Source organism: Zonotrichia leucophrys, chromosome 7, assembly GCF_028769735.1.
Source record: "Zonotrichia leucophrys gambelii isolate GWCS_2022_RI chromosome 7, RI_Zleu_2.0, whole genome shotgun sequence".
Lineage (NCBI taxonomy): Eukaryota > Metazoa > Chordata > Aves > Passeriformes > Passerellidae > Zonotrichia > Zonotrichia leucophrys.
This window is the reverse complement of record NC_088177.1, coordinates 22,924,245-22,937,049: the sequence shown is the minus strand read 5'-3', so window position 1 is coordinate 22,937,049 and position 12,805 is coordinate 22,924,245. Positions and strand designations below refer to the sequence as shown.

Sequence of the window (12,805 nt, the reverse complement as noted above, 5' to 3'; positions counted from 1 at the left end):
CAAAAATGCTGGGATTTGATTTATAAACTACCACAGCTCCAGAAATTATGTATTTGGAAATGAATGACACTTATTTCTGAGCAATGAGCATGCAGAGTACTGTAATGCTCATATACAATTGTAGCAGTACTTACCATACACTTTCACAGAAATAGTTGCAGATTTTTTTCCTGATTGATTTTCAGCCTCAATGATGTATTTTCCAGCATCATACCGATTAACTTTATCCACAATAAGCAGAGTGTAGCTGTCTGTAGTATCAATAATGCCTCGACTCACAAGGTCAACACCCTGCTTGCTCCATGTGATTACAGGAGCAGGTCTGCCTGATACAGAGACCATTAGGCGCAGGGAACCACCAGCTCTGACTGTAACTGTCTTCTTCAGATCATCAGCAATCTCAAGTTCAGGTGTTTCTGATGAAGGGTATAAGAAATATAGAATTAGTTAATCTTACAAAAGTCCTAAAGGAAAATATAGTTTCCTTAAAATATATATTAGGTTTTCAAATTACCTATTCTTTCCACAGGTTCTATTTCTGCTGATGATTCGCTAAATTCACTCATACCATTCACGTTTGTTGCAGCAACTCGGAATTGGTATTTCTGGTTTGTTTTAAGACCAGTCACGGTGAACTCAGCATTCCTCAGAGTGGCGGCAGTATGTGCTCGATACCACTGTTCACTACCTTCTTCTTTCATTTCAAGAACGTAGCCTAAGAGGTCAGCACCACCATCATATGTGGGCTTTGACCATGCTAAACTGATGCTGTGCATTGTAGTATCCACAACTCTTGGAACTGAAGGTGATGCAGGAGTGTCTTTGAAAAAAAAGAAAATGCATTTTATATTGGTACATAAAACATTTTACAGTCAAAACCAATTTCCAGACAGCTAATTCTAGGAAATGCATTTAATATGAACTGTAACTGTTTTTAAGTTATTCCAATACTATCTAGTTCAGTGAGTTTATGTGTGGTTATGGGTTTCTTAGTTAAAGTGTCAATGTGAGTTAATGCTCCATTACTAAAAATAAATATTAAAATATGTTTTAAATATAGAAACTTACATGATGGTTCTTTACACAACATGTATTGTGAAGCTTCACTAGGTTCACTGTTTCCAGCAGCATTCACTGCAGTGACACGGAACTGGTACTGGCCCCCTTCCATGAGACCAGTGACTTTCAGTCTGGTGTCATAAATGGTATAATCTCTATTCACTCGTGTCCAGCGCAGACTCTTCCTTTCTCGTTTGTCCACAAGATAGTCCTTAATCTCACTGCCACCATCTGATTCCGGTTTCGACCACTGAATAATGATATGCTCCTTGCCAACAGTCACTTCTTCAGGAGCACCAGGCTGTGTTGGAATAGCTATTTTATAAAGGTGAGAAAAAAAAAAAAAGATTGTTCAACACATTGTTTATCCATGAGAATTATTCTGATGCAGAATGGAAGGTAGTAACACTCACTGAAAGCATTCCTGGCAATCACAGTTTCTGATTCAAGTGGAACACCTGGTCCATATTTGTTGACAGCTCTCACACGGAAAATGTATTCATTATTCTTAATAAGTTTTGTTACCACAGTTGATAAAGTCTGGCATTCAGCCTCAACAATAACCCAGTGAAGTCTGCTGGTTTCACGCCTTTCTATGATGTAGTGAGTGATTTCTGCACCTCCATCTTCCTCAGGAATGTTCCATGCCAGAGTACATTTCTCTTCTGTTACTCTGCTAACTGTGATTTTGCCTGCACATGGACCTGGTGAATCTGTGTAGGAATCAAAATAAATACTGTCATTAGTGGCTAAGGAAAAGCTTCTCATTTAAAAGAATGCTGATTTTTTTCAGTGTACTAAGTATTAATACTAATCACGGGATACATACCAAGCACTTTGACAACAACAGAAATTTGTTTCATCCCACTGGCATTTTTAACTGTCAGGGTATATTTTCCACTATCACTTCTGTCACAGAACTTGATAATTGCAATAGCTCGTTTGCTGGTATATTGCAGAGATATCTTCTCACATAGCTCCAGTTCCCTGTCACCTTTGGACCAGAAGACTTTTGGTTCTGGTTTTCCACCAACGGCTGCATCAAGAACAAGATCTGATCCAGCCCTAATGCTCAGAACTTCTCCCTGCAGTCTGGCATCAAGTTCAGCCTTTGGTGGTGCTGGAAAAAGAGATTTGGAAAAAAATTACATGACAGTACTAAAAATAGAACATCATGTTTCTAAATGTTCCAAGTAAATATTCCTTACTGTATTCATCTTTGCAAATGACAGCACCAGTTGATTCAGATCCTTTGCTAATCACACCAGCAGCATTCTTTGCTAGTACACGGAATTCATAGGCTTCATCTTCACTAAGAGCTGTCACAGTAAAAAAGTTTTCTGAGACAATGGTATAATTGCATTTCAGCCAACGTCCATCACCAGATTCGTTATATGGTTTGCGCTCAACAATATATCCGATTATTTTGCTTCCACCATCATAAAGGGGAGGTGACCAGCTCAGCGACACTGTAGATCTGGTGACATCTGTTACTTCTGGTCTTCCTGGTGGATCTGGAGGAATAAAGCAGAAAAAATGAGAAATGCAATCCTATTTTAGCTTAAGTAACAACATACCTCTAAAAGTAATACTTACCAACTGGATTTTGAGCCACTACAGGTCTGGAAGCTTCACTAGCTTTGCTAACACCTGCAGCATTTAGAGCATAGGTTCTGAATTGATATTCTAGGCCTTCCACCAACCCTGTGACTTTATAGTTGCAGTCACAGCATGGTACTTTGTTCTCCTTCACCCAAAGGATGGTGTTGCGCTCCTTCTTTTCCACCCAATATCCAATGACTTTGCTGCCACCATCATGATAGGGTTCCTCCCAGCGAATGGCCATGGCACTTGCAGACACAGAATAGACTTCTGGCCTTGAGGGTGGGCTTGGTGGGACTAGACATGAAAAAGGTGGGGAGGAAAATGTTAGTAACTATAAATACCTCAGTCAGAAGAAAAGAACAAATTTAGAAGTGTTTCACTTACCAAATGGATGCTCAGCAACTACTGTTTTTGATTCAACTGGCTTGCTGACACCAAATCTATTTTCTGAGCTCACTCGGAAACTGTACTCTTGATATTTTGTGAGATGACTGACTTTGATCTGTGTGCGTTTCACACTGGAATTCACCAGCTGCCATGCTGTTGTGCCAGATTCACGTTTTTCTACAATGTAGTTTGTAATGTCACTGCCACCATCGTCTTCAGGTTCTTTCCAAGTCAACACACAGGACTCAGCAGATACAGACGATATTTCAATTGGGCCAGTGACAGGACCTGGCCTTCCTATGACTACCACTGTGACAGTAAACGTTTTCACACCAGCAGTGTTCTCAAGTGTAAGATAGTATTTACCAGAGTCACCTCTCATACTGTCTTTTACAGTCAGCGTGGTTCGGTCTTTTGTTGTCTTGATGGTCACTCTTTCAGTTTCCTTCAGCCTCATCTCCTCAAGTTTCCAAGTCACTTTAGGAGCTGGGCGCCCACTGATTGGTATATCAATAGTAAAGGTGCTTCCAGCCTTGCATGTTATAAGCTGTCTGCTTATGTCGCTGAGATCTGCTGTTGGTTCAATCTGTGGCTCCTTAACAATAACAGAAGAGAAAGCTTCTCTTGGCTCACTGTAGCCAGCATCATTCTTTGCCTTCACCCGGAACTCATATTCTGTGTTCTCCACAAGGCCTTCAACGGTGAAAGTAAGTTGCTTGGTTTGTCCAGCTCCAGTCCAGGAGTCAGATCCTTTTTGTCTCATTTCAAGAAGGTATCCAGTAATACGGCTACCACCATCATGATCAGGTTTAAGCCAAGCTAAAACTACAGAAGATTTGGTTGTATCAACAATATCTAATCTCTTAGGTGGAGCAGGTTCTTCTGTGGCCACAACTGGTTCTGTTAATTCACAGGGTTCACCTACACCATATTCATTTTCTGCTGATACTCGGTAGTAATATGGCATACCTTCTGCTAGATCTGTGACCTTAAAGATTTGTCGAGTGCATTTTGAACTCACTACTTGCCAGCTACGACGACTTGCTTCACGTTTTTCCACAACATAGTGGTGGATACGAGAACCTCCGTCCAGAACAGGAGCATCCCACATTAAAGTAATAGATGTTCGAGTCACATCTTTAAAGGTAATAGGACCTGGTGGACCAGGTGTGTCCAAAACCTTGACAGTAAATGTAATAGACTTGCTTCCACTGTTGTTTTCCACAGTAAAGACATACTTGCCAGCATCATTTCTATTGCATTCCTCTACAGTCAATGTGCTGAATGAATCAGTTGTTTGAATGTCAGCACGCAAACTAAGATTAGCATCTGCTTTGGACCACACCGCAGTAGGAACCGGCCTTCCAGAGAAGGCAATAAACAGACGAATGCTTGCACCTGCTCTTACAATATGAGTCTGCTTGAAGTTTGCATCAATGTCAAGTTCAGGCGCAGAAAGCCTGTCCACAGTTTGGACTGAAGCAGGAACTTCACAACTTTCTCCTCTGCCAGCACCATTGACAGCACTAACTCTGAATTTATAGTGTTCTCCTGCCTCCAAATCAACAACAGTATATTTAGTAGCAATAACAGTCTCTGCATTGACTTTCTGCCATGCTTCAAGATCAGCCTTGCACATCTCAATGATGTACCCAATTATTTCCATGCCTCCATCAAAAACTGGCTTTGTCCACTCTAAGCTTACACTAGTTTTTGATGTGTCTGTCACCTTGACAACATTAGGAGCACTTGGCGGGCTGACTGGTTCTCTGCATTTAATCAGCTTCGAAACATCGCTTGGAGGTCCAACCCCTGCAGCGTTTTCAGCCATGACATGGAACTCATACTCATTGCCTTCAATAAGGCCAGTTACTCTGTATCTGTTCTCAGTAATGGGCCTCTTGCTGGATACTTTAACCCAGCGCATGCTCTTCTTTTCTCTCCTTTCAAGAATGTACTCATTTATCTCGCTTCCACCATCTGACTCTGGTCTTGCCCATGTGAGTGTGATACTGTCTCCTGTTACATGGGTAGGCTCTGGAGTTCCTGGTGCATCAGGGAGAGCTAAAAACAAAGAAAAATGTCATTAGAAGGACAAGATGGGTATTTGTGAAGAAGGAGGTGGAAACTCCATGGGTATTTGTGAAGAAGGAGGTGGAAACTTACTGTAAGGTATTTGTGCGATAACTGGATCAGACTCCAATGGTCTGCCAACTCCAAATTTGTTCACTGCAGAGACACGGAACTGATACTCATTGCCCTTAATTAATTTAAGTGCTGTATAGCTGCAAGCTTCACATTTATCTTCAACTAATGCCCAAGCAATCCTGCTGGTTTCACGTTTTTCAATTATGTAGTGAGAAATAGAAGCACAGCCATCATTAGCTGGAGGCTCCCACCATAATGTGACTTTTTCTCCAGTGATGTTTGTGAATCGTATTGGTCCACCAACTTTTCCTGGTGTGTCTGCAATATCAAAGGTTCAGAGTTATAATTTGCTGACACTTATAATAAAATACTATTTTTAAAAAAGCATGCTGAAAGTGCTTGGTGCAGTACCTTGTACTCTGATGGTAATATCTTCTCGTTTAGTGCCTGATGCATTTTTGGCTTCTACTGTGTACACTCCACGATGCTCCCGGACAGCATCTCTAATGAAGATTGTACTATGTCCAATAGCTGTAGTTATTTCTATACCCATCATTTTATCAATCTCTTTACCATCCTTAAACCATGTCACTTTAGGTACTGGACGTCCTCTGATTAGAGCTTTAAGTCTAATGCTCTCTCCAGCTTTAACAGTGAGGCCTTCGAAGTGTTCAGCACCAAATTCAATTGTTGGAGCAACTAAAAAAGGAAAATATAAATCAATTTCCATATAGCGAAATACTTTTCTGGTACTCTCCTAAATGTACTAATTATAAAAGTCTGTGAAATATAAAATTATTTGCCTTACAGAATGTCATTCTCCAAACAGTAGTTATTATATGAATGATAAATTTATTTTTCCTGTAACTATCCATAAGTGCATCATATATATATATTTGCACATATATGAAGGTGAAAGGTACGGTTAATATGTGATGTTAATAGTATGCCAAGCGACTTGAGGGACATTTTAATTTTGAAATTATTCTGTGCATAGGAATATTACAGTCCGTGCCTTCTTTCCAATTTTGCTGCTGCTGCTTATCCAAGAGCAATGTAGAGTGCTATGCTTTTCAGCAATTGATTATTATGTATGTCTGCCAGATTTGGATCTTTAATTTAGACCCTCCCACCTTGGAGTATGAACATAAATGTTCTGAATTGACTGTGAGGACCTCAGTCACAAGTTCTTTTCCCCTTGACTTCCCACTTCCCATCAGTACAGCCAGAAGCTATCTGGCTTCCATACCCAAGCATATTAAAAATAATTCTTACCATTTTCATCTCTGGTCATGATATAGCCTGAAGACTGTGAAGGTGGGCTGATGGTACCAACAGCATTTCTTGCGAGCACTCTGAATTCATATCGGTCACCTGGACTGAGCCCCGTGACTGTGTACTGGCACTCACTGACATCAGTAAAGTTACACCTGAGCCAACGGTCTGCACTTCCTTGCCGCTTCTCAATGCTGTAAGCCACAATCTTACTGCCTCCGTCACGCAGAGGGGGGTTCCATTTCAGGGTGATGGTTTCCCTAGTGACATCAATGTAATCAGGAGTACCAGGTGGGTCTGAAAGGAAAATAATGAAGATTTATTTTTATTACTGCTCACAATAATCGACAAGAACAGAATTTTCTTGGATGAGTGATTAGTTATTCACTTACCCACTGGAGAGACTGCCAAAGTATATTTGCTTGGCTCACTAGCTCGGCTTAGACCAGCAGCGTTTTCAGCATATACTTGGAACTGGTAATCCAGGCCCTCAAGCAGTCCAGTAATCCTGTATTCTCTGTTAGATATTAATGCAACATTAACCTTCTGCCACAAAATACTGTTTCTTTCCTTCTTTTCAACATGGTATCCCATAATCTCCGAACCGCCATCATAAACGGGAGCATCCCAAGAAATGCTCATTCCATCAGCAGTTACGTTGTATACAACAGGCTTGCCTGGGGCACCTGGTGGTTTAAACTGGTGCTTTGCCACAACATCCGCTGAGACAAGAGGTGGGCTCACTCCGTATCTGTTTTCTGCACGAACTCTAAACTGATATTCAGTATCTTTAACAAGGTTTGGTACTTTGAAGGTTGTTCTGGCAGCACTTGAACACACCAGCTTCCAGTTCATTTGCGATGTTTCTCTCTTCTCAATACTGTAGCCAGTAATTTCTCCTCCCCCGTCATCATCAGGAGCCTCCCATGACAAAACTACACTATCTGCTTTGATTTCATCTATTCTTAAAGGTGCTTTTGGCTTAGATGGAGGACCAAGAGTGATTACAGTGATTGTGAATGACTTTCTGCAGACTACATTATCAAGAATTAAAGTATATTTGCCACCATGCTCCTTTTTCACATTCTTGATACTTAAACTTATCTTGTTTTCAGTTTTCTTGAAACGAAGATGTTCTGTTTCTTTAAGAGGGAGGTTGTCCTTGAGCCAGCTCATTGATGGATTAGGTTTACCTTTATAGGGCAATTCAACATGCAGATTATGTCCAATTCTTACTGCAATCTGACCTCCAGGAATATCAGAAAGGTCAGCCTCAGGTGTTATAATAAGTTCTTTCACAGTAATGGGTCCAACAGTAACAGAGTCACTCATGCCTTTTTCGTTTTTAGCAAAGACTCTGAATTCCATGACAGAAAGCTCTTTAAGTTTGTCAGCTACAAATTCACAGCTCTTGCTTGTGCCTGCATATGTCCATTCTTTCTCTTCCTGAAGTTTCTTTTCAATAACATAGTCCGATATAATGCTACCACCATCATAGTCAGGTTTGCTCCACTGCAATTTAACAGAATTCTTTGTAGAGTCTTTCATGGCTAGGTCTTTTACAGGTCCAGGTACATCGGCAGCTTTCACTGGTTCAGTTGTCTCACAGGGTTCACCTAGACCAATTTCATTTTCAGCAAGAACACGGAAAAAGAAGGCAGTCTTTTCTGACAGGTTAGTCAGTTTAAAGGTGGTATGAGAACATTTTGTTGTAACAGTTGACCAGGCCCTCTTTGTAGCATCTCTTCTTTCAACAACATAATTTGTTATTTCAGAACCACCATTGATGAGAGGTGGCTCCCAGACCAGTGTAACTGTGCCACGAGAAACATGCTTGAGCTGCAGCTTCTGGCATGCAGAAGGCGTGTCAAGTACTTTTACATTCACAAATGATGATTTTGCTTCTCCAACTCCATTTTCAATTGTAAGAACATATTTTCCTGTATCATTTCGTGTAACTTGAGGAATAACAAGTAGTGTAGATGATTCTGTGTTTTGGATGATATATCTTTCATCAGTCCCAAGATTCTTGTCCCCCTTTCTCCATGTGACTGTTGGCGGAGGTCTTCCCTTGAATGGAATTGTTATTTCCACGTCTTCACCTGCTTTAGCAACAATAGATGTCCGAAGAGCAACATCCAGATCAATCTCTGGTGCCACTGTGGAAATAAATAAAAAATTAATAATGCATACTTGGAATGTAAAATAAGAAATGGTTTAAAAAAAACCCCAAACACACAGGAAAATGATAAATCACAAAGAAATACAGTACCAAGAATATCTTTAGCTTGAACGGGTTCCGTCATTTCAATAGGCTCTCCTTGTCCAGCACAATTCATAGCAGATACACGGAAATAGTAATTAACACTTGGCTGAAGGTGGGATACAACATATTCAGTTGTTCTCACTTCTCCCTTGCTACTGACTACAGTCCATTCTTGCTCTTCACCTTCCCTCTTCTCCACCACATAGTGGGTAATTGGACTTCCTCCATCATAGGCAGGTTTAATCCAGCCAAGGGTAACAGATGTCTTGGTTGTGTCCACAACTTTCAGCTTTGTTGGTGTGCCTGGCTTATCTGTAAATGATAGTTTATGGGGAAAAAAAACAACAATCAGAATCCCATTAATTGTAAGAGGAAGAAAAATCTGCCCTCAATTACGTTGCTATAATCCCAGCCTAACCACTAATTTTCCGTTGCTTTCTAACCTATTGGAAGAAATGCACATTGAATCTTACCAACAGGATCTGCAGCTTTGTAGAAGTCAGAAGCCTCAGAGAAGGGACCTGGTCCAGCTGCATTGACGGCACAAACTCGGAAATGATATTCACTGTTTTCAGTCAGACCTGTTACTTTCTGCCTGGTGTCCCGAATGGTTTCTTTAGAGACCTTGAACCAACTCAGACTCTTCTTGTCACGTTTCTCCAGAAAATATCCTGATATTTCACTGCCTCCATCAACAGTGGGCCTACTCCAGACAACAGTCATGGAATTCTTGGTTATCTTCGTGACTTCTGGTGTACTAGGTGGTCCAGGTGTAACTGAATAAAAAATCATATGTCAGTAAATCAGAGCTACTTACAAACAGTACACAAAACAATTCAGTTGCATAAGTTATTTTATAGAATTTATTTCTCACCAAATGAATTTTTGGCTATAACGGGCTCAGATTCCAGGGGATCACCAATTCCAAACTTGTTCACACCACGGACACGGAACACATACTCATTTCCTTTGATGAGTTTTGTTGTAGTTATGATACAACCCTCCAGTTTTTCAGAAATTAAAGACCATACAACCCGACTTGTTTCCCGCTTTTCAACAACATAGTGTGTTATAGGTGCACCGCCATCATCTGCTGGTGGGTCCCACATTATTGTAATCTTTTCAGCAGTGACTGTCTTAAACTGTATCGGTCCACCTGGGGGTCCTGGCTTGTCTGTGAAGCAGAAGAAAGATGATGTTAAGTATTCACTGCTGAATTATTGTTTAATAGTAAAATGCACGTGCATCTCAAGACTTACCAAGTATCTGTACTCTAATATGGGCTGATGCTGAACCCATGGCATTCTTCAATTTCAATTCATAGGTGCCACTGTCGAGTCGATTTGCATCCTTGATGAGTATAGAAGCAAATTCTGTTGTGCTTTCAAAAGACACTAGTGCGCTGGTTAGTACCTCATTGCCATTTTTGAACCATTCAATTGTGGGTATAGGCTTGCCTGAGATGCCTAGTTTTAGCTTAACTGAAGTTCCTGCTTTGTATTTCACCACTTCTGTATATTCTGGTGGCACATCGATTTCAGGTGCACCTTAAGAAAAAATAAGAATAAGTTAAAAACATGTTTGTTGTAGCCCTGTATTTAATAAATTCCCCAAATAATACTGCCTTATTTAATCTAATAGTTAAAGGTATTTTAAAAATACAGATCAAAGTAAGAGCACATACATAACTTTAATCATAAACCTAGAATAAGTTAGAACTTATCCTATGAAGAAAAGACAATTACATGTATAAATATAACCACTTGAACTATGGGCAGACTTCTTTTGTTCAGAGAATAAAGACACCAAAAGACTTAAAAAATGGAGACACAGCCAGAGATGCTCCTTACAATCATGCTCAAATGCTCACAGTCATGCTTCTTGAATTAATTACTCTAAACTAGCCTTCCATATATTTAAAAGACCATGAATCTACAAAACAGCACAGCCATTGTCCTAGTACACCAAAATGATACATTATGTCATTGCTAAACACTTACCGTATGTATCAACACATGTGATAGGACCCACAACATCTGAGGGATTACTGATGGAACCGACAGCATTCTTTGCAAAGACCCGGAATTCATACTTGGAATTCTGTGTCAGGCCAGATACTGTGAACTGAGTCTCAATAACATTGGTGAAGCTAGCTTTTGTCCATCTGCCATCTGGAAGATCACGTTTTTCTACGATGTACCCAGTGATTTTGCTACCACCATCAAATGCTGGCTTCTGCCAGGAGAGAGTGATAGAGGTCTTGGAAATATCTGAGGCACGAACATTTCTTGGTGGTTCTGCAGAAGGAGACAAGAATATTGTCAATAATTAACAGCTATTTTGAATAGTGTCTTATTGTACAGAACAGATTATGACAGGGGAACAAAACTGCTGGGTTTCATTATTTCATAGAGAGTACATACCACAAGCATCAATTGCAAGGACTGGATCAGAAGGACGACTTGCTTTTCCAATGCCAGCTGCATTTTCTGCATAAACTCTAAATTCATAGATAAGGCCAGCGCTGATTGTGGTGACTTTGAAATGAGTGGTACGAATAAGGGTCTTGTTAGCCTTCTGCCATAAAATGCTATTTCTGTCTTTCATTTCCAGGTGATATCCAGTGATAGCACTGCCACCATTAGTGACTGGTTCATGCCATCCAACAGTAATACTCTCTCGGGTAACATTAGTGACCCATGGTGTAGAAGGAGGGCCCGGTGTAGCTGATGATAACAAAAGAATTGATTGTTAACAAAACTGTATTTTCAACATGAGAGCACTAAAACATCAATGTATACCATGAGAAGCATGTTACTCACTGTAAGGAAGCTTGACAACCACACACTGGGAGTCTATGTGATCGCTGATGCCAAAGCGGTTCTCAGCTTTGATGCGGAATTGGTACTCTTCTCCTGTTGTGAGCCTCATAACTTTGATAACGGTTCTAGCTACAGTGGCAGACACTTCAGACCAAGCAGCAGTACTTGTTTCTCTTTTCAGTACGATATAGTTGGTAACCTGACTTCCACCATCATAAGCTGGTGGTTGCCATCTGAGTGTTACACTCTCTTCAGTGACATCGCTAAGGACAACAGGACCAACAGGAGGACCGGGTCTATCCAGCACAACAATATTAACAAACGATTTTGTAGTGCCACTTGAGTTTGCAGCAGTAATGTCATATCTGCCAGCATCAGCAGCCACACTTTCTTTAAGGTTAATGATGAGACTTTCTGCAGTGGTTTCTGTGTGAAATCTCATGGTAGGTTTCAGTGCAACACCATCTCTGGACAGCGTCACCTTTGGCACTGGTTTTCCAGAAACTGGGATTTCAACTTTGAGATTTGATCCTGCTCGAACATATACAGTGTTATGAGGGAAGCCCTTCATGTCAATCTCAGGAGATTCTGAAAAAGAAAACATTTCCAAACCATTAAAAGGATGTTCCGTCTTTTAAAATATGAATGCAATTGAATGTGACTTTTGTCTCATGCCAGGAAGCATACCTAATTGTTCTTTAACTGTAACGGGGAGCAGCAGTTCCTTAGGATCACTTAAACCAGCTTGGTTTTCTGCAGACACCCTGAAGAAATAGTCAACGTTTTCCTTAAGACCATGGACAACATGATGAGTTGTCTTTACAACTGCACACTTAACCCATTTTTGCTGTCCTTTCTCAAGAGCTTCAAGGAGGTAGCTAACAATCCTGCTTCCACCATCATGTTCTGGTTTTAGCCATGAAAGAGAAACACTGTCCTTTGTGACGTTTGTGACTCCTAGCTTTTCTGGTGGGCTGGGTTTTTCTGAGAAAAAAAGTGCAACAGGTTAAACAATATAGAAGATACTGACTTTTTATATTAGCAATTACAAAGGAACACAATCTCCATCAAGAAAATGTGGTTTTAAACCAATTTGTATATTAGAAATATTTTAAGTAAAATCCAAGCAAAATTTAAAATTCAAGCTATTAGTTAGCTCTTTTTTATTTGCAAAACCACAGACATGCCTACAAAAATGATCGCTTTTACTGTATGTAGATTTAAAGCTTTTGACATTATTTTG

At 40.3% G+C, this 12,805-nt stretch overlaps 1 protein-coding gene across 1 annotated transcript in view; it reads right to left on the bottom strand.

Annotated features, from left to right (window-relative positions):
- The window catches only part of TTN (titin), a 235,050-nt gene that overhangs the window by 14,795 nt on the left and 207,450 nt on the right, over positions 1-12,805 (bottom strand). Inside the window, 20 exon segments of the mRNA XM_064718447.1 lie at positions 135-416; positions 515-820; positions 1,069-1,374; positions 1,473-1,772; positions 1,889-2,179; positions 2,268-2,573; positions 2,656-2,958; positions 3,049-5,115; positions 5,218-5,517; positions 5,611-5,898; positions 6,475-6,771; positions 6,867-8,633; positions 8,747-9,052; positions 9,214-9,516; positions 9,615-9,914; positions 10,000-10,287; positions 10,741-11,037; positions 11,164-11,466; positions 11,563-12,150; positions 12,250-12,546. Of these exon segments, the coding sequence (XP_064574517.1) occupies positions 135-416; positions 515-820; positions 1,069-1,374; positions 1,473-1,772; positions 1,889-2,179; positions 2,268-2,573; positions 2,656-2,958; positions 3,049-5,115; positions 5,218-5,517; positions 5,611-5,898; positions 6,475-6,771; positions 6,867-8,633; positions 8,747-9,052; positions 9,214-9,516; positions 9,615-9,914; positions 10,000-10,287; positions 10,741-11,037; positions 11,164-11,466; positions 11,563-12,150; positions 12,250-12,546 (9,495 nt within the window).